The 24,801-nt window shown below is 39.3% G+C and overlaps 5 protein-coding genes across 8 annotated transcripts; 2 read left to right on the top strand and 3 right to left on the bottom strand.

Annotated features, from left to right (window-relative positions):
- Positions 1-270: 270 nt before the first annotated feature.
- Positions 271-5,662, bottom strand: usp49 (ubiquitin specific peptidase 49). 4 transcript variants are annotated; one of them, XM_055160774.1, is made up of 8 exons: positions 4,807-4,905; positions 4,530-4,723; positions 4,201-4,282; positions 2,595-4,062; positions 2,285-2,492; positions 2,053-2,161; positions 1,738-1,943; positions 271-1,668 (listed from the first exon to the last, which is right to left on the bottom strand). In XM_055160774.1, exons 4-8 carry the CDS (start codon positions 3,996-3,998, stop codon positions 1,565-1,567), a joined length of 2,031 nt encoding a protein of 676 aa, XP_055016749.1. In that variant the 5' UTR covers positions 3,999-4,062; positions 4,201-4,282; positions 4,530-4,723; positions 4,807-4,905; the 3' UTR covers positions 271-1,564. The 4 variants fall into 4 exon arrangements, with proteins under 4 accessions (XP_055016749.1, XP_020789846.2, XP_020789847.2 ...); XM_020934187.2 differs by lacking the exons at positions 4,530-4,723; positions 4,807-4,905 and adding an exon at positions 5,518-5,662; XM_020934188.2 differs by having other exon boundaries at positions 4,530-4,938.
- Positions 5,663-6,377: 715 nt separating this feature from the next.
- Positions 6,378-9,091, bottom strand: med20 (mediator complex subunit 20). Its single transcript, XM_020934271.2, has 4 exons — positions 8,908-9,091; positions 8,664-8,812; positions 7,043-7,296; positions 6,378-6,705 (listed from the first exon to the last, which is right to left on the bottom strand). The coding sequence occupies exons 1-4, from the start codon at positions 8,919-8,921 to the stop codon at positions 6,481-6,483; spliced, it is 642 nt and encodes a 213-aa protein (XP_020789930.2). The 5' UTR covers positions 8,922-9,091; the 3' UTR covers positions 6,378-6,480.
- A 20-nt stretch (positions 9,092-9,111) lies between these two features.
- Positions 9,112-12,499, top strand: bysl (bystin-like). Its single transcript, XM_020934192.2, has 7 exons — positions 9,112-9,514; positions 9,799-9,949; positions 10,245-10,383; positions 10,460-10,593; positions 11,234-11,394; positions 11,780-11,882; positions 12,029-12,499. Exons 1-7 carry the CDS (start codon positions 9,256-9,258, stop codon positions 12,381-12,383), a joined length of 1,302 nt encoding a protein of 433 aa, XP_020789851.1. The 5' UTR covers positions 9,112-9,255; the 3' UTR covers positions 12,384-12,499.
- A 374-nt stretch (positions 12,500-12,873) lies between these two features.
- ccnd3 (cyclin D3) lies at positions 12,874-16,347 on the top strand. The gene is made up of 6 exons (XM_020934269.2): positions 12,874-12,909; positions 13,144-13,419; positions 13,767-13,982; positions 14,356-14,518; positions 15,767-15,906; positions 16,008-16,347. The coding sequence occupies exons 2-6, from the start codon at positions 13,177-13,179 to the stop codon at positions 16,161-16,163; spliced, it is 918 nt and encodes a 305-aa protein (XP_020789928.1). The 5' UTR covers positions 12,874-12,909; positions 13,144-13,176; the 3' UTR covers positions 16,164-16,347.
- A 95-nt stretch (positions 16,348-16,442) lies between these two features.
- nuak2 (NUAK family, SNF1-like kinase, 2) lies at positions 16,443-24,731 on the bottom strand. The gene is made up of 6 exons (XM_020934191.2): positions 24,251-24,731; positions 20,437-20,557; positions 19,896-20,047; positions 18,979-19,044; positions 18,574-18,826; positions 16,443-18,498 (listed from the first exon to the last, which is right to left on the bottom strand). The coding sequence occupies exons 1-6, from the start codon at positions 24,470-24,472 to the stop codon at positions 17,465-17,467; spliced, it is 1,848 nt and encodes a 615-aa protein (XP_020789850.1). The 5' UTR covers positions 24,473-24,731; the 3' UTR covers positions 16,443-17,464.
- Positions 24,732-24,801: the final 70 nt, after the last annotated feature.

Raw genomic sequence — 24,801 nt, 5'->3', positions numbered from 1 at the left:
GTGGTCTAGTTCTCCTACAAAGGTAGGTCAGAGACAAATTAATAAGACAACCTATTGAGTAATTTGTGTTCATTTCTCAAATATGGATATGTCCCATTTTCCTTGAACAATTATGTAATATTTTAGAGAATTAATTGGATTAAAGGGTGATGAAGTATAAAGGCAGAATTAGGACGAATGGTCAAAGAACACAAGATGTAGTTGTTATTTTGGTTTAAAAAAATAATAATAAAAATCAACAATATTTACAAAATAAGATATTGTTTAAAAGATTTTTAAAGATGTTTTAATATTTACCATAAACCAAAATCCATATGACTGTTACATTTATGACAGGTAATTTACATTACAAGACATAACTCGAAATCAGTGGCATGAACCTGGCCACTAAAAAGTAAGACATTCATTGTCATTAGATTGTTCCAACTTTTTCAGTGTTCACAAATTTAGCCAACATTTGATTTGTATCAAATGCAAAAGCTTTTCTGGTTATCTAGTAATCCTAAAGACATTGGTAGAAACAGCAGAGTAAAAAAACATTGTATAACAACCAGAAGAATTCCTGATTTATTTTAATTACCTGTCAAGATGCAAGATGTTTAAAATATTGCTTTTAGGTGCTCTAACTAAACTGGGCAAGTCTCGCCAAAACACATTCATCTGTTTCTCAGTCCGCTCTTGGACTCATCTTTAAGTCTTTCAGTCTGGGCTCAGTCCAAACTGACCACTACAACAGCTGCCTTTACAGAGGACAGGAGCCAAAACACACTGCCACAGATACAACTGAAGCCGCATGCCCTCTGCTTCAATGCAGCCTTATACCAAATTAAACCATTTCTTTAGTGTGAAGTCAAACATTTCTATAAAAAGAAACAAAAAAATAAAAAATAAAATAAAATATTTGCGCTCACTGAGAAAAGCACAAAGGCCTAAGGCCAGAGACACAGTATTCAGTCACTGCAGTACAGTTGAGGAGAGGACACAAACTAATGGAATGTATGAACCAGAATGACACCAATAAGGGGCAACGCAGACTCAGAGTTATCGGTTCTATTATCAATCATCTCCAACAAAACATTGTGCATTTACAAAACATAATATTATATCAAAATGCACGTATGATCGCAATAAATGCCTTTAACTCTAGTGTCTATGTTGCTATTTCATGTGAATGCTGACGCAAGTATCTGGGCGTTTCAGTCATGAACCTGGTCGTTTGTGAAAATGGACAGATTCAAAAATGCTCCCACAGTCTTCAGGCCGGATGAGAATGTGCTGGTACCACAGGCTGAGAAACCCCTGGCCTCATTTATGCAAAATGTTTTTGGATTTGTTGTATAAAAACTCTCAACTCTCAACCAAAACAGTGTTAACCTGTTAAAATGTATGACTTGTCAGACTTTTTACTAGTCATTATTGTCCTGTTTATCCTTTATAGTAATTTCACTCGACTTTGTAAAATATTTGTTAACCTAAATCAGGGAACAGATAACATTTATTCTAAATGCAGCCCTAAGTTTCTAAGTTGTGGTTGACATCACAACAAGAGGTACCTATGAGGTTTCTAAGCAGACCTCTGGGTGTAAAAAAGAATATAGGCCTGAGTGTTGCACACTTCTTCCACGCTGCAAACTTTCATGTCAGAGTCGTTACAGTGGACCCAGAAACCTGAAGAGGAAAAAAAAAAAAAAGTGAGGTAAAAAAAATCTGAAAACAAGGACATCCTCGGGTCCTCACCTCCTTCAGTGTTGTAGCAGTATGCGGTGTAGTGCCCTGAGCCGAAGCCTTTGCCGTGGTGCATGACAACAGCAGACAGATCGTACACATAACCTCCTCTGTGCACTGACTGACCCGCACCTGTGCAGCAGTACGCTTTGATGTTCAGGACCTGGTCGAAGGCCACATGGACGCCGATCTTCTCTCGATGGTTACGCCCTGACCATCTGCCACATAAGCACAGTATTTATAATCATGGCAGAAAATTTAAGACAACTTAAGTCATCTAAAAGTGAGATCTGCTCTCCATGACATTAAGCCATTTGAGAAACTTACCTGAAGCGCTTGAGGTGCAGCCGTAGAACCTGAGGTAAACGGTAGATCAGAAGCTGCTTTCTTGCTTCTGACAAAATTAAGGGTTTATGGGAGGATTTTCTTCTTCTTTCTAATGAAAGCAATGAAAGCAGTTAGCTCAAAGACACAGAATGAAATTATATGCAATAACATTTTGGATACAGCTATCCCGTATGCTTGCCAGGCTAGTATGAATAGGTTGAATAAAACTTACTGTTGCAGTGATTGCAGGCATAAATGCGGCCTTCAAGAGCCTCCATTTCAGTGAACTTGGACAGCATCTCAGTGAGAGTGCAGCTGCGCTGGTAAGCTGCGGAGCCTGACCCTTTTTCTACACTGTGATAACGCTCTGGAAACTCGAGAGACAAGTCCCAGAATGGCTCAATGGTGTTAGACTTGTGCTTACATGACAAACACGTCACCTAAAATACACAATCAGAAGAGAAGAAGCATAAACAGACCACAAACTGAGCATTCCAACAATGTGCTAATTCAGAGCTATTGGACTGGGTATTTCATCTCACCTGACTGAGTAGCTGCCCGTGAAAGATGGTATTAAGAACCTTTAACACTTTCTTAGAAAGTCTCCTCTTGGTGATGGGGATAACAATCCTGCACTTAGATCCTTCTGTGTCCAGCTCCTGCTGAACTTTGTCAAGCAGCTCACAAAGGAACTCCTGGGCATCCTGCTGGTCGTAGCCACGGAACGCTGGGATAAGGTTCCACACGGAGTGGAGCATGGCAAAGGGAGACACCAGCGACCAGCGGCCAGACCACATCACTCTGAAAAGTGTGTGTAACTCATGGCACAAAGACATGCGCTGGCGGGTGGAGCTGCGAGGCTCTTTGGGTTGGACCAGCTCAGCGGTCTGAGGTGGAGGAGCAGCTTCCTTCACACCCTCAGAGAGACTCAAACTCCCCTCTTTCCCAATACCTCCCAGAGGACAACCAGATAGAGTTGTGTCAACACAACTAACAACTCCTCCTGCAACATCCTTCATCTGCTGAGCGTGATTCGTTTTAGCCAGCAGCTCCTCTGTTTCACACAGGTCCAATGTGAGAAAACACTCCCTGAATTTCTGCAGGTGACTGAGAACTTGCAATATTGAGTTCATGTAACATGTGTTTCCCAAGTTACGCAGTCCAGTAACACCCGGAGCCAGTCTGCGTCGAGAAACAGCATGTGTGGAGTAATATTTCCGCAACTTAGCAGCTCTCCCGTTCTGAGAGGGCTTGGGAGACAAGGGCAGAAGATGAGGCTTTTTGGGGGGAGGAGGTAGCCGTTCTGGAGGGTCCCTAAACTTGCGAGGAATAAGTGTGATGGTGGAACGAGGGCCCTGAGTGAGAAGACGAGCACTCTTTCTGGGAGGAACATTCCCCAACTCATCCAGCAGTCTCTTCTTCACTTCTTTCTTTTGTCTTCTTGCTTCTTCAAGTTTTTCTTGCTGCTGATCTTGTCGTTCTGTGTGTTTGTTCATCCACATCTTAAACATTTTTCCTAAAAGTGCTTTCCTCCTAAAGCGTGAAGCAAACTGCATGCCTGGATGGGGTCCATTTTCTGAGAGCCAAGGGGCACCATCCGCTCCGGCAGAGGAGCGGAGTGAGCGTTTGCCCGGGCTGCGGACTGTAGAGAGAGCACCTCTGAGGAGCTTGAGGTCTCCCTCTGCATTATCATTTAGTACATAGTCTCCACAGGCAAAGCAGAAAACGTCCAACTCACGCACCTCTATGGCCAACGGGTGTTGTGACTCCTGAAAGTGTTTGAGAGCGTGCTCCTCTACAAAATGCCCACAGGCCACATGGGAACACTTGAGGCAGGCCCACACAGAGTCGGTGGTGCTACACTCCACACACTGCCACTTCTGTGGATTGAGGATTGAATGGTCCTGTCCCAGGCGAAGGCGTCCCACGTGCTTACAGCGATCCATGGCTTCAGATTCACATGTGGCCTCAACAATAGGACGTATGTCCTGCAGCCCCACAGCAGCACATCTGCAAACATATATTTAAACATTAGGTATTCAATGAATATGATCAATAAACCAATGTAACTTTTCCAACTTTGACAAACAAAACATTTAACATTTTAAGTAATATATTCAACATAATCAAACCAAAGTAATTACTCACTAGAAAACGTATTATTTCCACCAACAAATCACATCACGCATTTTATTTAGCTTGATCCACTGTTCACCACATAGATAAAAATCTGGAAACAAGTAAAATACAAGTATTAGCAAGTAATGTGATGTGCGCACAATCAGTGTCAAGCTCAAAATTTTTTTCAGTTAGGAACCTTGCATTCCTCATGATAGGTTTAGAGTATAAAAATTGTAAATATGTAGCATAGGAGCGCCAATTTGTGTATAATGGTAAACTGCAACAATGCTCCGTTAGAATGGAGAGGTAAAGGGCTTCGGTGCCGTAACATGTTTTGAAATGTGATCTTCTCTTACTCTTTAATTAATCTTCCGCATTAACGCTGGTTTCGTCTGTCTTGTCCGTCTTTGGTGTCTGGCTCCAGGAGACTGGCCTTATCGCCATGTTAAACTACTCCTCCATCATTCAGAACAAAGACCAGAGACTCTCTCGAGGAACAACCAAGAACTTTGGTGAGGCAGTAGTCAGAGCTAGCTCTGCTGACCGCTAGCTTACACCACAAATCCTAATTAAAATCATTTATTATCTTACCAAGAAACACACATTTTTGTTACAACTGACACCATCACATACACAAAGTAATAAAAGTTTGCGTTTTAGCTTGCCATGATCCGAAACTTTGGCGTGGTCAACGCAGTTTAGAGGTTCGCAGAGGACAATCGAAGTTATCAGTGATTGTTGTTGGCCGCTGGTCGCAGCCCGATTTGCTTCACTACAAAATTTGCAGCAAAAGTGATTTGCGCATGCGCCGCAAGCCTACCATGTTGAGTACGGCAAAGAGGCTTGGACAAAAATGTATTATCTTTTTGTCTTCAAACTATTGTAATTAGCTTATACTTGAAATCAGTGAATAATTTCACGAATAACACGACTTAACAAGACGTGCACCATCTGAAGCAATCAAAGTATGATAAATATACAATGTATAAACTCCAAAATGTTCTTGGATTGCTTTTCCTTGCGTTCATCATGGCTTAAAAATCGCAGAATTACAATAAATTGATATCGATGTCAGCTCAGTATTTCAACATTAAGAAACACATGCTTGAATATTTCAAGCAGATGAAGCGTCGTTTGCGTTATTAAAGTCAAGAGACACCCGCATGCCTGATGCAAATTGGGCAGCGACCTCGCTAACACTGATGCTGTACCAATGTAGCTAACCTAGCGAACTGCGCCTTTCATCTTCATACTTCCCCTGCCCACATTATATACAAATGTTGATAATCGGAGAAATCATGTACATTAACACAAATCGTTGATAATAACCAGAAAAGACTTTACCATAGCCAACATGCATTCATCCGGCACACTGTGAGCTGGTTGTTGTCCTCTTCTCGATCCGAGGTGCTCTCATTGGACTGGCATGGAGCGGCATCGCGGCGCTCATTGGCGGGATGGGGGAACAACAGGCAGCAGGGCGGACTGTCCATCTTTGGTTTGGTCCGTCCGTCCACCCACTGAGGGCGGGTAGCCACATGGAACAATGACCAGGACAGCACTGCCAGTCTGACCCTTATGTCCCCCAAAGCCATCCATGTGTCAGCTGATCCATGCACCCACAACAAAGGCTTTATATGTATCAGTCTGGCACCTTGATGGGGAAATAGAGCTTTTTTCACTTGAAAGATTTTTGTCTTCCATTATTGATCCGTTCATGTTTTGCCCTGAGCTGGACTGCATCATCAATAAGGAACAAAATAATAAAACTGGTTTTAACCCATAAGCTTGCCTACCCCTGTCTAAAAATATGATGCACGCAATGATCTGTTTTGTTATTCCCAAAGCCAATGCTCTAGTGAATAGCTTACCGTATAATTGACAAAAAACATAGGCAAAAGGTCTACTAGAGTTAGTATATCTATGTAAAATATAGTAATAACATAAAATGTACAGTAAATTGTAACCCCCCCTGAATGGGGTCTGAGGGCTTGCATGGACATACTTTTAAATTACTTAAACTCTGTTAAACGTTGTTGTTTCTCTCCTGGTCAGTAATCACAGTCTAGTTTTGGTCACACTTTGATACACATTTTGATTCTGGTAGTATTGTTTAGCTCTTGTAGAATATAAAACAGGAAATGCGATATAAAATCAGTCACTTAAATGTTAAGAAACAGTACACAGATTTAACATGGCAAGGCTATGATATAAAAAGTTTAGTAATTTAATAGACATTGTATAAATCAAATAATTACTAATCCACAGCGCAATGAATGTTTGACAACAAATGATAAAAGTCTTAATCTATACTCTCATATTACTTCCAGGCATTTGTAGTTTTCGAAGTTTGTTGAACAACTCCAGATACTGCGTCATGGTGTCAATACAGTCTGATGGAGCAAAAAGCCCTTCTGGTTTCACAGTGAAAACAGAGGGTAGTTCAGGAACATTTGAACCAAGAAAAGACTGCATAAACTCCTTCATGAGATTCCAACAGTCCCCAGGAACCACACAGGGGCAGTATTCCACCTATCAAACAAACAACATTTTTAAAAAGTAAAAGCATATTGTATGCGGTTATTGTACTTCAAAAAAGACAGTAGACAATGGATTTGTTACTAGTTCAACAGAATGAATTAGCCGCTATTATTGTCAGTGTTGCCATGAGAGACTTAAAAGTAGTTTTTTGTAAAGTAATGTTTTTAGGTTGCAATAATAGTACTAATGGCATGACACAGAAAAAAGTAACACCTAAAAACAGCAAGAAATAATGTTATGTATGATCCAGTGGCTGTTTGAACTAAATTATCACATTAAGTAAGTGCTTATATCAAGTAGTATTGTAGAATAATTATACAATATATACCTCGACTGATATCCCTCTAGCACTGGAGTTCATTGTCACCGTTCCAACTTTGATTGAGAAGTCACTGTAACGATATTTTGACCCTCTGCACTCCACCTTGTGTCCTTTGGCATTCTGAAAGTGGCTTTTCAGCTTTATCATAAGAACATCAAAATTTGCATCAGCCACAAGGCAAGGGCCCCCTTCGAACAAGGCCATGCAGCTCAGTGGAGTTTCAGAGTTGTGCATCACATAAAGCAGCTTAGAGGGCTGACCTGGAGACAAAAAAAAAACTATGATAATAACATATCATTTTATATATATATATATATATATATATATATATATATATATATATATATATATATATATATATATATATATATATAGTGCTGTCATGCGATTAAAAAAATTGAGAGATTAATTAATTATGATCTGTAATTAATTAATCTAATTAATCTCATTTTAATCTCACCTAAAAATTGCTGAGAAAAGCCTTCAATTTGAGGTATTTTCATTTCAATTCATTATTACATTATTGTGGCAGATCAAAAGACTGATATAGATTAAAAAAAGTGACTTTATAAAGTCATTTATTGTTTAACAAATCTCTCCAAATTGGCTGTTGAGCCCAAGTCTCCATGAATAAGAAACTGTTTGCTGTAAAGTAGCAAAGACGAGGAAATCTGAACATAATAACCTTTGTCTACTTAAAGACAATAAAAAGTCCAGTCTTTCCTTAACCATATTAAAAATATTATTGATAGAGAAATGCTTTAGATATGAGATCACTGGTTTTAGTCCTTGTTTTAGTTCTGGTTTAGACCTGCTTTAGTCCTAGTTTAGTCCTGGAATGGATTAATCCTGTTTTAGTCCTGGTGTTAGTTCTGGTTTAGACCTGGTTTAGTCCTGGTTTAGTCCTGGTTTAGTCCTGGACTGGATTAGTCCTGGTTTTAGTCTTGGTGTTAGTTCTGGTTTAGAGGCGCACAGGAGGAAGCGCAGTTTACGCAGCGTACGCGAGAAAACACGATCCACACGAGGTGCACGGGAGCACGTCGGTGTCCGCGCAGTAACTACGGAAGGAAACGTGGTCCGCGCGTTCTCAGGTTAATGACGATGATGAAGGTGTGTGTGTGTGTTTGTGTGCGTGTCCCCTCATGTGGCAGATCACTATAGGACAGTAGTGCAGACATCATGAACCTATGCAGGTTGTTTTCACCAGTGACATTTAAGTTGTAAGTAATTTTATATTTGTTATTTTCTTTTATATTTCACGTCGGCAGAATAATTTCCAAGACACGAATGCGTTTTTACCTGTGCACTGCTGACTCTGTTCTACTGGCTCTTCGACCTCGTCCATTGTGAAAAAAAAATTATAAATGTGTTTTTTGTGTGTGTGTGTGTGTGTGTGTTGTTGTTGTCCCAACAACACATAAAAACTGGTTTTATAATAAAGCAACTCGCATACAGAAAAAGTTAGAGATTAAAAATGAGATTAACGCGATTAAAAAACATAACGCGCTAAATATGACTGTAATTAATTAATTGCAATATATATATATATATGGGCCTATTAACCAACACTTGTGGAATTTGGATATTGAAAACAATATGCACATCATAAAAAGTGTGAGTATTTTACCGCTGGCTGTAGCAGTGGCGTGATATGTTTCACAGTCCACACAGAAGTTGCCTTGTTGTTTCACGGCTCCAAGCTGCTCCAGCTTCTTATGCAGGAGGTCCACTGTCTGTTGCACGCTCTTTCCCTCCGCCACAGGCACCTGGCACACGCTAAATACACAGCCATACAAGTTTACAATACACATAGATTAAGATATCAGAATATAGCCACGCTAATGTCTGTACATAGGTAGTTTATATCTCACCAAGTTACCCCCATTGTTTTGTTTCAGACCATAGACGGCAGTTGCTTTTTCATCTACTACTTCCGGGTCGTGAGTATTTGATTTTGTTTTATCGTATTTTTGCGGAAAAAATAACAATATGAGATATTCTGCAGATACACTGAGAATTTCAATAATTAATTCGCAATAGCAATCTAATTTGATAACATTTTAATGTAATTTAAAGTCACTTCTGATTACGTCACTTCCGCTCAGTCCTTCCTCCACCGCACGTGTTACACAGTAAATGTTTATCCTCTGAGACAGTGGTTATTAGTTCAAAATTACCATCAGATATTGTGTGGAGTTGGAGAACACAGCCGTGCAGACATGCCTAAAGTGAAAAAGTCCCGAGGAGGGGAAAAAAGCGGAGCTATGGCGCTAGCAGACCAGATCCAGGAGGCCGACACAGTCAGAGCCAGAGGCCGTGTGAAGAGCAGAGACTCCCGGGAGCAAAATGAGGATACATATGTGGATGAACGCTTGTCAAGGAAGATCTTACAACAAGCCCGAATACAACAAGAGGAGCTCCAGACTGAATATGGCCTGGCTCCTGAAAAGAAGAAGAAAACACCAGTCACAGTCCTTGGTAAGTAATTGCTTTAATTCAATCATATTTATGCCGTTAATAATAGTATTTAAATGAAATGCAGTTAACCAAGAAATACTGCACACATACATCTCACAACATTGTTATTACAAAAAGATCAATTTAGTCCACAAGTGTCAAATTGGGTATGAGTGTGATATAGTGGGATAATGGTTCCTGGTTTCTCATAATTCACCAAAAACATGAAAAGGAACCAAAATCATCTTACCACCCAAATTATAACATAATGATCACTGACTGTATGATTTGCTTTCATTTTTCAGGGTCAGACACCAACGATGGCGATTCAGATGAAGAGTGGCCTGCGCTGGGAGATGCTGGATCCAGTGATGTTGGATTTGACACAGAGGTTGTTGTCGATGCCGATGATGAGAAGGCAATTGAGATGTTCATGAACAAGAATCCTCCAGTGAGGTGAGAATAGACTAATTACAATATAATGGTACTTACACACTTTGGGTTTGAGGCTTTTCTTTTTGTTAACCCCCAAACACAGTATTACATGGTAGCTAGGGGCTTCAAAAAAGTATATAAATATTACCAAAGCAATTTACACAACCAAATATTTCTTAGAATATTTTACAGGAATAGGTTGCATTATGTACAAGGGTCATATCAGAGATAAAATGTAGGATTTTAAAATGCCTTTGGTGAGAATAAGTTGTAAAAAAAAATATAAAAAGGCTTTAAAACTTTTTTTTTTTTTCAGGCGGACCTTAGCTGACATTATTATGGAAAAAATAACAGAAAAACAAACTGAGGTAGGAACTGTGATGTCAGAGGTATCAGGATGTCCAATGCCACAGCTGGACCCTAGGGTAACAGAAGTGTACAGAGGAGTTGGAAAGGTAAGACTTTCAAATCAATAAATAAAGAATTTGAAAAAAAAATTTTTTTTTAGTTGATTAGACTCTTTTTCTTCAGGTTCTGTCCAAATATCGCAGTGGAAAATTGCCTAAAGCTTTTAAAATCATCCCAGCTCTGGCTAACTGGGAACAGATCCTATATTTGACTGAGCCTGAAAGCTGGACTGCTGCTGCAATGTACCAAGCAACGAGGTTAATTGAGTTAATTACTTTTGAATATTTTAATGGGTTTTTAGATTCTTCTAGATTAGGTTGTCATACTGTTAGATGGGTCTGTCTAAAGCTCCTAAAGGTGCCTTGTGTATAAAATGCACAAATAAAAATGCCTTGCACAAAACTTTCAACCAGCTCCCAACAGCTAAAAATTGCTTTGGTCTGGAGGACCCTGTAAAAAGTAAGAAGCTTTATTATGTAGCTATATATCAAATCTCCTACTTTTATATAATAAAAGTAATCCCCCCCATCTTAAAGAAACAACATAATTCTTTTTTTCTTTTTTTTTTTTTTTTCACTTTTAAAAGTTCTATTTTTATTGCCTGGAAAAATCCAGAAAGCCGCTGTACCAGCAGCTAATATGGATCTGTTTAACAAATACAGAGAGATATCCTTCTAGATTTCCAGGCAACTATTTTTATATAATGGTGCTGAGGCTTATCGGCTTTGGGGTAACTTGCAACAGTTAAAACAAACAATTTAATTTATTTAAAAATAATTAATAAACCAAGATATTTAGCCACATTAATTACAGACACATTAATCCTAAATCAGTTAATGGTCATGTTGCCATCCAAAACCCAGCAATAACTGTCTATTTCTTTTTTTTTTTTTCCAGAATCTTTTGTTCAAATTTAAAGGAGCGTATGGCTCAGAGGTTTTACAACTTGGTCTTGTTACCACGGATACGAGATGATATTGCAGAGTATAAACGACTCAATTTTCATTTGTACAGTGCCCTGAAGAAAGCTTTATTCAAACCCGGGGCATGGTTTAAAGGTAAGATTTCTCAACATGTAAAAGGAAAAAAAAACCCCGCAGTTTTAAGATGTTATGTATTTAGATCAATTGTTATGACATCGAAAAGCTGGTTTGTGTAAATATTGCCACTAGAGGGCACTGTTGAATAGAAGAATATTGAGCGCTTTAAATTAATCTCTTGATGGAAAAAAGATACTAGTGTTTATCACAGTGTCATGTCAGCATTTTATTATTTAAAATGCTATTTGGCAATCTTTGTAGTGTGTAAATTTCAAATAAAACTACACTACAAATCTTCTGCATATTTTTAAAAAAAAAATTATATAAGAAAATAATGTTGAATTGCGTACTTAAGTAATCTTCCTGTAACATCTCAAAAAACATCTGTGTTGTGTCTTCATAGGTATATTGATCCCCCTATGTGAATCAGGGACATGCACTCTTAGAGAAGCCATTATTATTGGAAGCATTCTCACAAAATGCTCAATTCCTGTGCTTCACTCAAGGTAATACTTTCCATGAATAAATCTTGTCCGAACAGTGTCAGCAATTTGTGCTCAGCTAATTGATTTCTGATCTGGATGCTGTTAGTTTAACCTTACATAATATGGGATATATAGTTGTATAATACATTGTCTTACTTATCTTTCAGTGCTGCAATGCTTAAATTGGCAGAGATGGAGTACAATGGCGCCAACAGTATTTTCTTGCGACTGATGCTGGACAAGAAGTATGCCCTGCCTTTCCGTGTCCTAGACGCCCTGGTGGCTCACTTCCTGTCTTTCCGCAGTGAAAAACGTGTGCTTCCTGTGCTGTGGCATCAGAGCTTGCTCACCTTGGCTCAGCGCTATAAAGCGGATTTAGCGTCTGAACAAAAAGCTGCGTTATTGGAGCTTCTCAAGATACAAACACACCCGCAGATTTCAGCAGAGATTCGTAGAGAACTACAAAACTCAGAGTCACGGGACATTGAAATTGGTCTACCTGCAACAATAGAAATGGACTAAGAGAAAAACTGTCTCATTCACAATCAGACCTACAACTGTATGCAGACAGACATCACTTGGAATGTATCACTGTTCTAGTTACAGACAAGTGTAATCAGTAATAAAACATAAACATATTTGTTGTCAAGAGGTGTATTTGTGTGCGTGTATATATATATATATATATATATGTGTGTGTGTGTGTGTATGAATAAAGATTCAGTTGAGACTATAATAGTTTCAATATTTAAAAAAATATATATATTTTTTATTATTTTAAAAAAGTATATTTTTTTTAATTATTTTTAATGATGGTATTAAAGTAGGTCATTCCAGTTTGTTGCTCAACGTGTTTTTAGACTATGGAGACAATTAGACTATGGGGATAATCGTTGGATATGTCAGTAATCCATGGGCCCATACAAGCAAACAATTACATAATCATAATGACTGCTTATGTGCTTTGATACACATTTTTTAACCACGTGACCACACTCACCTTTGGGGTCACCGGGGCGCCCGCAAAACTCTTCAATCCAAGAATAGGGTAAAATGATTAACAAATTTGTCCTGTAACATTAGTTGACAAGTGGAGTATACAACTCAATTATCCTACCGACCCGCTATATGAACAATCCCAGACAAATAGCTTTAAGATAAGTTTAGACTGAGCTATAAACGTGGATTGTTAGCCATTTAATTTTTAAGCTAGCATAAAGTGTTGTTTTGATGTTTCGCTAAACGCGTTTATTTCATGCTTTGAATTGTTTTATTTGCGCAGTGTCGCCTCAGTTTTCACTTATGAATCCATCGGATGGATCAGAGTAGAGCTGGAAGGCTTGAGGACACCCCAAACCCGAGGAGCGACCCTGAGTGTGGGCAAGACAGTGATGTAGTGGTCCGAGCGGGCTGGGATCCGGTGCTGACCGCAGACCGCCGGGCACTCCAGAACCTAAGGGCCCTGGAGAAAGCCTGTCCTGTGCACCGCTACTTTGGCAGCGTTCAGACTGACATACAGCCATATATGAGGAGAGTAGTGGCTGTCTGGATGTTTCAAGTGAGCTATAATATTTAGTGGGAACATGGTAATACAATGACAAAAGAAGATTACATTTTCAAATGAAACAAAAACGCACACCAAAGTTCTTGCAGGGATGCTAATGCAATGAACAGCAACATAAAAGTGAAGAAATGCATAGCACACTTAGATGGTCATGTCCAAAAGCTTTTTTTTAAATTCGTAAATAACATTTCAGCAAAACAACTTAGTCAGATTTTTTTCTTGCTTTGGACCACAGTATACTGTGTTACATTTTTTCATTTTTATTTCGCAACAATTATAATGGACAAGCAGTTTAGAATGTTATTACGTCCATGAATCCAACCTATTACCTGCCTTCACAGGTGTGTGAGGAGCAGAAATGTGAAGAAGAGGTTTTTCCATTAGCGGTGCATTACATGGACAGATACCTTAGTCTTTTTCCCGTCAAAAGGTCCTACCTTCAGCTTTTGGGAGCTGTGTGCATGTTCATGGCATCCAAGATGAGAGAGACTGTCTCCCTAACAGCCAGCAAGCTATGCATCTACACTGACAACTCCGTGTCTATCTCAGACATCCTGGTATGTACGTTCAAGATGTAAGAATTTGGTATGGGTGTATTGTCCTTATTCATCCAAGTGAGTTCAGTAACTACAGATTTTATAATTATCTATACTTTAACTTAGGGTTGGGTGATCATTGACAGAATTTTGATCTAAAAACATTTTTTTTAGTAAATACGTAGCACCGCTTCAAGTTTGCACTGGTATTAAGGACTGCCCTTGAGATACTTGTTCTGGCTGTAGACACTGTTGGAAAGGATTAGTCAATCAGATTATTTAGTACCTTATATGGAAGTTAGATTGCTTCCTCTTGTCTGTTCATTAATGTTTTTTGTTTATTGTATTGTATTATTTAAACTGGACAATGTATTGAGTAAAGTGTTTATTGCAGCACTGGGAGGCGGCTGTGGTGTCCCGTTTAGACTGGGCTTTGGCCTCAGTTGTGCCCTCTGACTTCTTGGAACCAATTCTTCTTACTCTTCCCTTTGTTCAATCCCATCATCTTCCCAACGTGCGCCGACATGTCCACTCCTACATCTCCCTGGCAGCTATTGGTAGGTTATATAACTGCTTCCAATGAAAGAGGGAATGCCAGGGAATAAAAATAAAAATGCATTCTCTATCCAGAAGTTTTTAAATATTCCCTGATGATGAGTTTGTGTAATGATTGAGACTGGCAGTTGAGCAGCCGAAACATGTCAGTACATTACTCTTTATTTATTGCGTGATAACCGTGTTAAAATTATTCAGAATACAGTCATGTGAAAGAATGAAGTTGACTGTCCACAGTGATTCATGGCCACAGCAGACATAAGTTAGATAGCGATGTGTCAGCAGTTCATTTGGAGCTGGGTTTGTATAATCCTGTATTGTTTACTCTGAATGAGCTGTGTCCATGCTTTCAGCTGGACAATTTCACACGAATCTCTGATGTGCCTGAGGACACTGGTCATCTGTTTCAGCTACACTCGGTCTTTACCAATCATAACTCCTGGATAATTTGTTTGGCGTTTTTTCTGAGGCTAGTTTTACCCCCTGGAGGTGCTGGGGTCATTCTGGGGCTCATGTGTCAACATTTGCCAATTGTTGCTCATTGTTCACATTTACAGGGTGTGTCTGTGGTTATAGTTTGATCCTAATTGTCCACCCATTTGTTGTCCTCTGTGACAATGGCAACACTGGACATCACTATTGCACTGGTACCAACAAACCCAGGGAAGCCGATCCTACTTTCATTTAACTAATGACACAACCCTGCATAGAGCATCAGTTATATCCAGAATATAGACTACAACTACACCAAAATCAAATTTAATTATTTATTATATATATACTTTTTTTTTTTTAATCTCATAGTAGATTCACATAATGCCATGTTGAATCTAAATTTCAAAGCATTTAAATTAGGGGCTAGTGATATGCCAAAAATGATTTTCTTGGCTTATTGTGTATTGTACACCTGTTGCTTTATTGGCTGACCAATTTTACGGGTGGGTGAAAAAAACGTTTGTGTCATGTGAACATAAATCTGCATTAAACATAAAAGCTTTTTTAAAACTTGTATTTATTTGACTGGGACAGGGCAGTGTATGGACAGATATGACACAACATGAATGTAACCATGCTGGATTATAGCCAAACGGTTTTCCATTGTACCAATTCCATTCCATTGAATCTATTTTCCATTGTACCAAGGATTATCACTAATATGATTTTAAGCATGAATTTATTATACATATCTGACATAATCTGTTCCTCGATTCATTTTTACTAAACTCTTACCCAGATCTTTTGTCTTTCAGACTGCATGTTTTTAGATTTCTTGCCATCTACAATTGCCTGTGCTTGTGTGACTGCTGCCATGGAGAAGCTCTTGCTGCTGGACAGTGGTGTCTCTTCTGAAGTTGTGATGAAATCTTTGAGCACTTTGACTTCTGATCTTGTAAGACATAAGTTGATGGTGACATTTTGACTCACTGGCACTATCCTAATAAAATAATTGTATAAAAAATCATTAACAAAAATAATATTTTCTTTGAACAGGACTCAGTCATCGCCTGTTTTGACCAGCTGAAGTGTATCTTAAACCATTGCCTGCCCACTGGTGTTGAAGCAAATGTCAAAGTATCTGCACTCATCCCAGAGATCAAATGTACTCCACCTGAAACAGAGAACCAAAAATCTAAACCAGAATATTAACTGGATCATACTTTAGTGACTGCCATAAAGACATGGTTGTGTGTAATCAGTTTGCACATTTGTTCTTAGCACTTTTGACACATTTTATATTGCCTTATATTAATTACTCTACTTGTGTTGTTTTATTATCTTGTTGCTATATCCTTTGAAGTCAACCTGCCTTTTAGTCTCATGATATTTAAATGCAAACTTTGAGGAGTATTGAATATTTTTGATTCAGTTGTGCTCAGATTCTGATGAAATGAAATTCACATGAAAAAAAAATCTACTGAAACAATATAAGCTCATTAATTTTGTTTATTGTTTCTCCCATTTTCATGTCAGCAGTACAGACTGGACCATAATGAAAAATACAGCCCATTGGCACAGGTTCAATACTTTTAACTGTACAAACTGTCAATGTACAAAAAAGCCCAGTCACATAAATTTCTCTAAAACAAAGAAATTTCCAGTCTAATGCAGAAAATAGCTCATAAGTAAAGAAATGAACAGGATTTAAAATGACCTTCACAGTGCGTCTAATGTTCATTCATTTTGCTCAGAATGACAATAGCAACTGACAAAATGTTTTATTTTTTCTCCATTTTAATTCACTGTCTGGGGAAATACGTCTTTGGTCATTATGTTTGAGCCATTATAAAAGGGTCAACAAAGGCACTAATATAGTACAATTAAAGAGTATTTATACTCACATAATGAACAATTAAAATGAGCACTTAATGTGTGTCATCAACAGTTATTATGAACCAGTTAGACGGGTCACTCCTTAACTCAGGTCAACTCAGAAAAACAACCCTGAATTCACCTAGAGATTCTCATTCAAATAACAACCAGCTCCTTTAATTTATAAAAACATTAGCAACATGCTCTTTGGAAGGCAAGAAATGTACCTTTTGTCAACATGATAGAAGCAGAAAAGGTAACATCCAAAGCTGCAGCCATTTCCTTTTTCCTTTGCTTCAGTAGAAGCGCCACTTATACCATTTAGGAACAAAAACTGATGGGACGGGTTTGAATAAAAATCTTTTTGGCATCATTTGCTTTAGTAATACATTTGAGGACTAGCCCTGAAAATAAGAGGCTTTGACAGACACATCAAGGCCTCTATAAAACCACAATCGATTGATACAAAATAATAAAACATTTATCATTCTTTAAATCTGACTTTTAAATATCCAGCATGGATTACCAGTACATTTAATTAGACTTCTGCCCACATTTTTGTTTCTGTGCAGTTACTAACATCGCGTCCATTTGGTGAAATGCACATTCGCCTCAGGGTGTCCTCCATGTCCTCCTGGTCACTGACCTGTGGCTGTGCTGCGCAGCACCATGGCCTGTTTGTAGGCCTCAGTCACATTATCACAGTCTGTGATGGAGAAGGCGCTGTCAGCCACTCCTGCCTCGTAGCAGGTCCAGGGCCGCTGTAATCCGTCTGTAAGCACTCTGTGCTCGTGAATGTCCAGCAGGTTGTCTGCTGACACACAGCCTCTCATACTACTCTTCACTGGTTTGTTCAGAGGTGCCGAGGGGCCCATGCGGTCTGGCAGGTCCAACTGATCGAAGGACTCTGAAGACAAAATACTGTCCTCGCTGATGGCCCCGCTGGGTTTGAGGCGAGACACTCCTCGAGGCAGAGATGCAGCCAACTGGTCCAGTGATCCAAACTCTGACAGTCCCCCAGAAGAGTACTTCCCATTACGCTTTAGGATGCCTTTTCTGTGAGTGGGCTCAGAGGGGCACTCCTGAGGCGGGGGCACCCAGCCAGAGTCACTGTTTTCAGGTGAGGAAGAGTAGTACCCGGACTCTTGCTCCGTGGGCTTCTTCAGAATACCTTTACGAGGAGCAGCTGAAGGAACATCATTTACAGCTAAACTCAACACTGTTTGAGGCTCCACAGGCACTACCACGGGAGCCTCACTCACACCCTTCTGTTTAACACTGTTCCTTCTTTTCAGGATGCTCTTAAAGGGACGGCTGTCAGAGCTTCCTTCATGAATGCCCTGGGATACATTGTTTTCTTTGCGTGACCTCCTTAAGGAGCGTTGCCTTATCACTTCACCTCCTCCTTGTGAGCGCAGCAAACATCTGACTTTTGACCCATTCTCAAGGAGCGGTCTGGATGTTCGCCTGAGCCAGTTAGCAACACTAGCCAAACTGTTGGTGTGTGCTTTGGTGGGAGATCCTGGAGTCTGCTCCACTGGGCTGGGCTTTGTCTCTGACAGTAATGGCTGCTGGTAACCCCAGTTCAGCCACCAGTGCCCTGCAATCTCCTCTATAGTTGCTCTGCGCTCAGGATTTACCATCAACATCCAGCGAATCAGCCCACATGCATCTGAGAGACAAAACGAGGCTCAGCATTTTGAAAATATGAAAACTGTCCATTTTAGTCTTTTTTAATCAGACTCACCAGATGGTTTCTTTGGGCTTCTATAATTTCCAGAGCTGATCTGTTGAACGAGTGTTTTATGATTGTATCCATCAAATGGCATTGAGCCATGGACTAGTGTGTACAACAGCACTCCCAGGGACCAGGTGTCCACTTCAGGACCTCTGTAGGGACGTCCATTCACAATCTCAGGAGAGGCGTAGAGAGGGCTCCCACAGAACGTCTGGAGGTACTCATCACAGTGAAACAGGTTTGACAGGCCAAAATCTGCAATCTGCAACAACCAAGAAAAATGTCATACATACATGCCCATGCTGTGATTAAATTAGGTCAATAAGGAAACACTGTACAATATTATCATATTATCAGTGAATCATAAACCCAGTTGAAGGTTTTTGGCTGCGTGGAGCAAGTTCTTGAACGTACCTTGACATTGCCATTTCCATCTAGTAAAATATTCTCTAACTTCAGGTCCCGGTGAACAATCCCATTCTAGACAAAGAAAATATGTTTTTGTTAAACATACGTTAACATATTTTCACCTTACTGCAAGGTTTATCATGTATAAGAGGAATTGTTTACACTGGGTCAGATTGCACTGTCTTTTCTAAAATGTTTTTTTTTTTTTTCCCTCCAGGAATGCAAGCAATGTCTCATTGTCCTCAGCTCTGCAGGGGGGCATGCCTTGAGTGAATTTAGTTTTCCATCAAAAATGCAGCCTATCTACATACTGTGTCCTCTTGGTTTACTGGGACACACTGAGAAAGAAACCATTGCAGAATGTCAACAGAAACTGCCTTTGGCTGGCTGCTTGCACTGGCAACAAGGACTTAATAAAATAAAATAACAGATGGTGTGCACGGAGTGGCATGGCCATTCACTTGAACAAACATCTCTTAAAGCTTCAAACCACCGCCCAGTTTCACCCAAATACCACTCATGAGCCCAGAGCCAATTCCAATGTCTGTGCCATCACACCCTGATTAGACACAGACCACAAGTGTCTGTGCAGGGTCTGCTCTGGCCTTTAGCCCTGACGTTAGCTCTTCACACACCAACTGCTCATTTAGCCACACTGTTCTCATGGCAGCATCCCCCCCAACCCAACAGAATCACTCTGAATAATGCCCATTATGTAACTTTGGGGGGTGCCAGTGTCCTGGAAAAAACAATGAACTTCTGAGAGGAGATGTGCGTCACTGGACAGCTACAACTTTGTATCCAACTATTTTACATATTAATGGCTTGCATTTATAAGACAACCTTTATGAAAATAAGGTTAAGAGAAAACTACTTTTCAAATAGTTTTGTCTATGCAGAATTAAAATCACTCCATAAATTACCTGATGACAGTAGTGGACAGCTGACACTATTTGTCTGAAAAAGTGTCTCGCCTCACGTTCTGAGAGGTTTCTTTTATCACAAATGTAATCGTAGAGATCTCCTCGACTGGCATACTCCATCACAATCACAATTTTGTCCTTGTTTTCAAAGACTGCAAAATCAAACACACTCCCAGTTAATCACGATACAGAAACAGGTTGGTTGGCTACATTTTATTATGCAATCTCATATCCCATAGTTCACAGTATAATAAGCAGGGCCTAGCATGAGAACTTTGAGAAATGTACATTTTTCCAGTTTGCAGAACACTAAAGACACACAATAATTTCTCGCACTAACTGGCTGTTGGTGCTTATGTAACCTAGCATCCTTGTTGACCACAAAAAGACTTGCGTGACCAGAACAGAAACCAAACACTTCCTGATGAAGAGGCATTTTTCAACAGGTGTCACATTTCCAATTGCACATGTATCAGGGTGGCAAAGTACACTACAGAGAAACTTACTGATCCAATTAAAAATGCATTGGTTTTTAACATACCTTCATAAATGGTGATGATATGGGGATGACACAAAGATGACATGATTTCAATTTCTCTGCGGATGTGGACAAGATCTTGCTCATCTTTAATTTTCTCTTTTCTGATGGATTTTATAGCAACCTTAAAAGACAAGAAGGAATAATTACTAAAACCCATCCATTAAAATTATTGACAAAGCAACTAAAATACATAATGGTTAATACAGCTAACATTAAAATGGTCTAGAGTCAGAAAATATTTCCTTATCGTCTTCAAAGGATCCCTTATCGTCCTCAAAGTTCAAACCATGCATAATACCAACTGTATTATGATTAATTTCTAGTATTGTGTTCAAATTTACACTACACAGAAATTAATTAAAAAAAGACTATTAGAATATTTGCAGATTTTTAGAACACATGATCCAGTTTGAGAACAGTGGGCATGGGCAGCGAGGCATGGGCAACGTGCAGTGATTCCTTGCGGGGCTGCAAGTCTCTTATTGTCTGGAGTAGATTATCCATAGTTTGCGAGTAAGCAATTGTATCCATTGAGCTCTATGTATAGGACAAGCAGTCACATGCAGCTAGCAAGACATAACATTCTTTGTCTTAACATTGCTGTTGTGTATTTGAAGCTCAGATGTCTGGGATTCCTGTGTCCATGAGTGCGTCACCAATCCCCCCCAAGGTTAAAGGTGTTGGCAGCAGATGGTGAGGGGCGGTGGTGGGGTGTCCTCTTTGGCTCATCTCCAAAGGGCTCAGAGCTGCAGACTAAAGCTTAGCACCTTGTCATGTCAGAGTCAGCTCAGTCTGTGACTCACTGTCTGGTCTCAGCACTCTATCTGGGACACTTTGACCTTTTCCCCTTTTTTGGAGAACTTAAACTTCCTGCGTTTGTTTGCCTTTCTCTTGGATGGGGCAGTAGGCTGGGGTGCTGCTCATGATGCCTTTGCACCCAAGTGAGGATTACACTTGTCTGAGAACTCAATGAAAGTCTATGTACTTTACGTAATAAGCACTTCAGGGCTGAATTTATCTGTGCACCGGACGCATTTCACAGTTTCATAGGATATTCACTCTTGACAACTAATCTCCTCTTTTTCATGGTAACGTGTTCCATTGAATTTTATCACCTGCATGTGTGTGAAATAATTTTTTTTTAAATATTTCATCATAGATTTGAAAAAAAATACTGGTTCAGCAGATATCCTTGTTGGACATATAAATTGATGTAATAAGACTATTTACTGGCCCTAGTTGGTCCAGAAAGTCTCATGATGTTTGGAATTAATACAGGTGTTTTAAAGTTACTTGAAGCTTCACATTTGGATCAGATCTTATTTTATTTTTGTTTCAAGGAAAGAAATGTTATTTTCAGTCATAGCATTGGTTTATATCAGGTACTTAAAGAAATAACTGGATCAGTGCATCTCTAATTTTTTGGCTTTGGGCAATTACTGAAGCAAAATATTTTATAAACAAAAAAACAAAAAAATCATCATGCATCAAGTATCAATGCCTTTGGGTTAGTTGTTGTTTTTAATATAACAGTATCCTTCTCTTAAGTTGCATAATAAGATATTTGCAGTAACAAGACAATGGGAAAGGCTGTTGTCATCGAGCATTAGCACGCGAGATGAAGCCATTCTCTGTGATGAGTCACTCCCTGTTTCGAATAACACACTATTGTAGTGTCCAATATGTTTACAGTAATAGGACTTAGGACAAGAACACAACAAACTAATAAAGAGCAGCACAAACTTAAAACTCAACACCCATCATCCTATCTCTTTCTTTTTATCAACCAGACAAAGGCTAATGGAAGCCTAATCAGTATTTTAACAGTTACATAGCAGGAAGAAGGGGGCAGGAAGACTTGATAACTCCCAGGACTCTCAGTTATTTCCTGTAAAAACATAGTAAGCAAGTCGAGCCATGCCAGTACCAGGGGCGTGTACCAGACTGTACCCAAACAGCAGCAGGTACAGGGGAAAGTCCTTAACTTTCCCTCATGACTTTGATGACAATATATGACCATTTCTGATAAGGCTGACTGACCTGAGCCATGTTTAGTCACTGTCTATTGTTCATACTTAAAACATTATCAATATTTCTGACACAGTGACTCATATTTGTTTATATTTATAGTTTGAATAAAATAATAATGTGAGGCTTTATTAAAAATACCATGAGGTAGACTGTATTGTGCAAGATGATATGAGTTATTATGGCAACTAGGACCAACAGTGATAAAGGCGTCTTTGTTTACATGGTTCAAATATTATGATGCCTACCATTAGAGTTGTGTGGCTTGAGCCATTAATCACATTTTAAATTGGGATTTAGAGTAAATTCTAATAGTTAATGATCAGCTTGGGTCTTTTTAAATTGACAAGTTCACAGCCAGTCATCTGTCAGTAAAAGCTTGTGATGTGGAGCAAAGTTAAGTTTATAAGGAGGAAATTTTATTCTGTTTTGTGTTAAGTGGCAAGGATTCAAAGTTTCATTTATGTTCAGGAAATTCATTTTCATAGACATTTAATTGATCAAGAAATAATTGTGATTAATCATTATGGAGAATAAAAAAACATTCCGATATTTATTAGCTGTTTAGAATAATAATAAAAAAAAATTATGTATACACACACACACACACACGCACACACACGGAATTATGTAATGCCAAAATATGTATACAATAGTCAGTCAAAAAAAACAAGAGCCAGTCCATAATAATACTGTTACGGAGTAAAAGTACTATAAACCTAGTGTGTCGTGTATAGATTGAGCACATTTTGTGAAAAGGGGCTTAAATTGTATATACAAATTCATTTAAGCATAGGGTCTATACTATACTCTACTGAAAAATAGATCCCCCAAATTGCTAAAGATGATCATATATGTTCCACCTTTGTGTATTGTAAACCAGTTTAAATTCATTACAGCTCATTCATCTGGTTCCATAAAGTTCCTTTTAGGGCTTATCTCACTCCAGTTTATTTTAAATCACCCCCGTTTCCCCTGAGGTCACTGCAGCCGCCTGGAATTCACCTGAAAGCCTGTTTCCTGCTTTCTGCTCAGGAACTGCAAATTTACTCACTCTTCCTAATGAACCGGCTCGCTTTTATGTGATACTGAAAGGGTGGAGTGCGGTGACAAATGTAGGTTATTTTATTAGAGGAAGCATAAATTATTTTCAATTACTCATTTCACTTTTACTTTGGGACTATTTTCTTCTGTGTAAAAAATAATAATTAAAGGGAAACTATGAAAGAAACCCACTCCATTAGGGATGGTTTATACATGTTACAGTGTGTAGCACTCAAATAAGCAGATTAAACAGCATGATGAGAAACACTATAGGCCATCATGTTCATTATTGACATCACAACTTCCTTTCATGTATTGCAGTGAGTAAGTTAAAATGTCTTCGTGCTTAAAAGCTTCCCAAGTGATAAGGGAAAGCTGATATCATAAGTGTTTTGATCATTTGGGGTTGCTGACTTGAGTGAAACGCCAATGTTTGTCCCTCTATGCAAACATTACAAAGTTTGCATTCACCGACACACTTTGCCTTAGCTGTTACACACAGAAAAAGGCTTCAGCCTGTATTAACGAGGATAAACTTAAAGTAAACACTGTGGTGGTTTTACTTAATTAAAATCCCACTACAACTTCCTGCGCACAGCCTGCGTCACCTATAAATAGTGATCCATGTCCAGACAACAGGTGGTGAATGGGACGGTGGAGCAAAGCTATCTTAAAAGCTGAAACTGGCTAAATAAATGTGGGCATTGTGTGGTTAAAATAAAAACGGTGTGTTCAGTCTTACCAGTTTACCCGAACGATCCTTCGCCTTCTTTACTTTGCCGTAGGTGCCTTTTCCAAGCGTCTCCAGAAACTCGTACCTGTGTTTCAGGTTGTGTTTATGGTGGTGCCTCTTCACGGCTTGGCGCTTCGTGACGGACAGCTGGCTCGCGGTTTTTGGTTCGTTTTCTTCGATAGGAAAACTACAACTATTCGCAGACAATCGCCGCAAACCTACCACATCCATTTTGCTTTGAAGCTTGAGTCTTTGCCTGCTTTCTCAACGATGAGTAGAACGAATTTCTAAAAACATTCCTTGGTAGAGAGCGCGTAAAAAGCGCCCCAAAGTCAGACCAGTCAAAATAGTAAAAGTAAAATCGCGACAACAGCGGACAGAAAAGCGTGTGCGCCTCTGTCTCTATCTGTCGGGTTGAGCCAGCAGCAGCAGTCCTCGTGAAAAAGCGGAGAGTTTAGAGTGAGGCGAGTACAAGTCCAGCACCAGAGAGGCGTCACAGGTAAATGAGGAGGAGCGCTCGATTTTTAAACTCTGGATAGGCCGGGCGGGCACGACTATGA

The sequence above is a fragment of the Boleophthalmus pectinirostris genome, unplaced genomic scaffold (assembly GCF_026225935.1).
Source record: "Boleophthalmus pectinirostris isolate CB_2022bp ecotype Guang Dong unplaced genomic scaffold, ASM2622593v1 HiC_scaffold_3, whole genome shotgun sequence".
NCBI lineage: Eukaryota > Metazoa > Chordata > Actinopteri > Gobiiformes > Gobiidae > Boleophthalmus > Boleophthalmus pectinirostris.
This window is presented reverse-complemented; position numbering and strand designations above follow the sequence as displayed.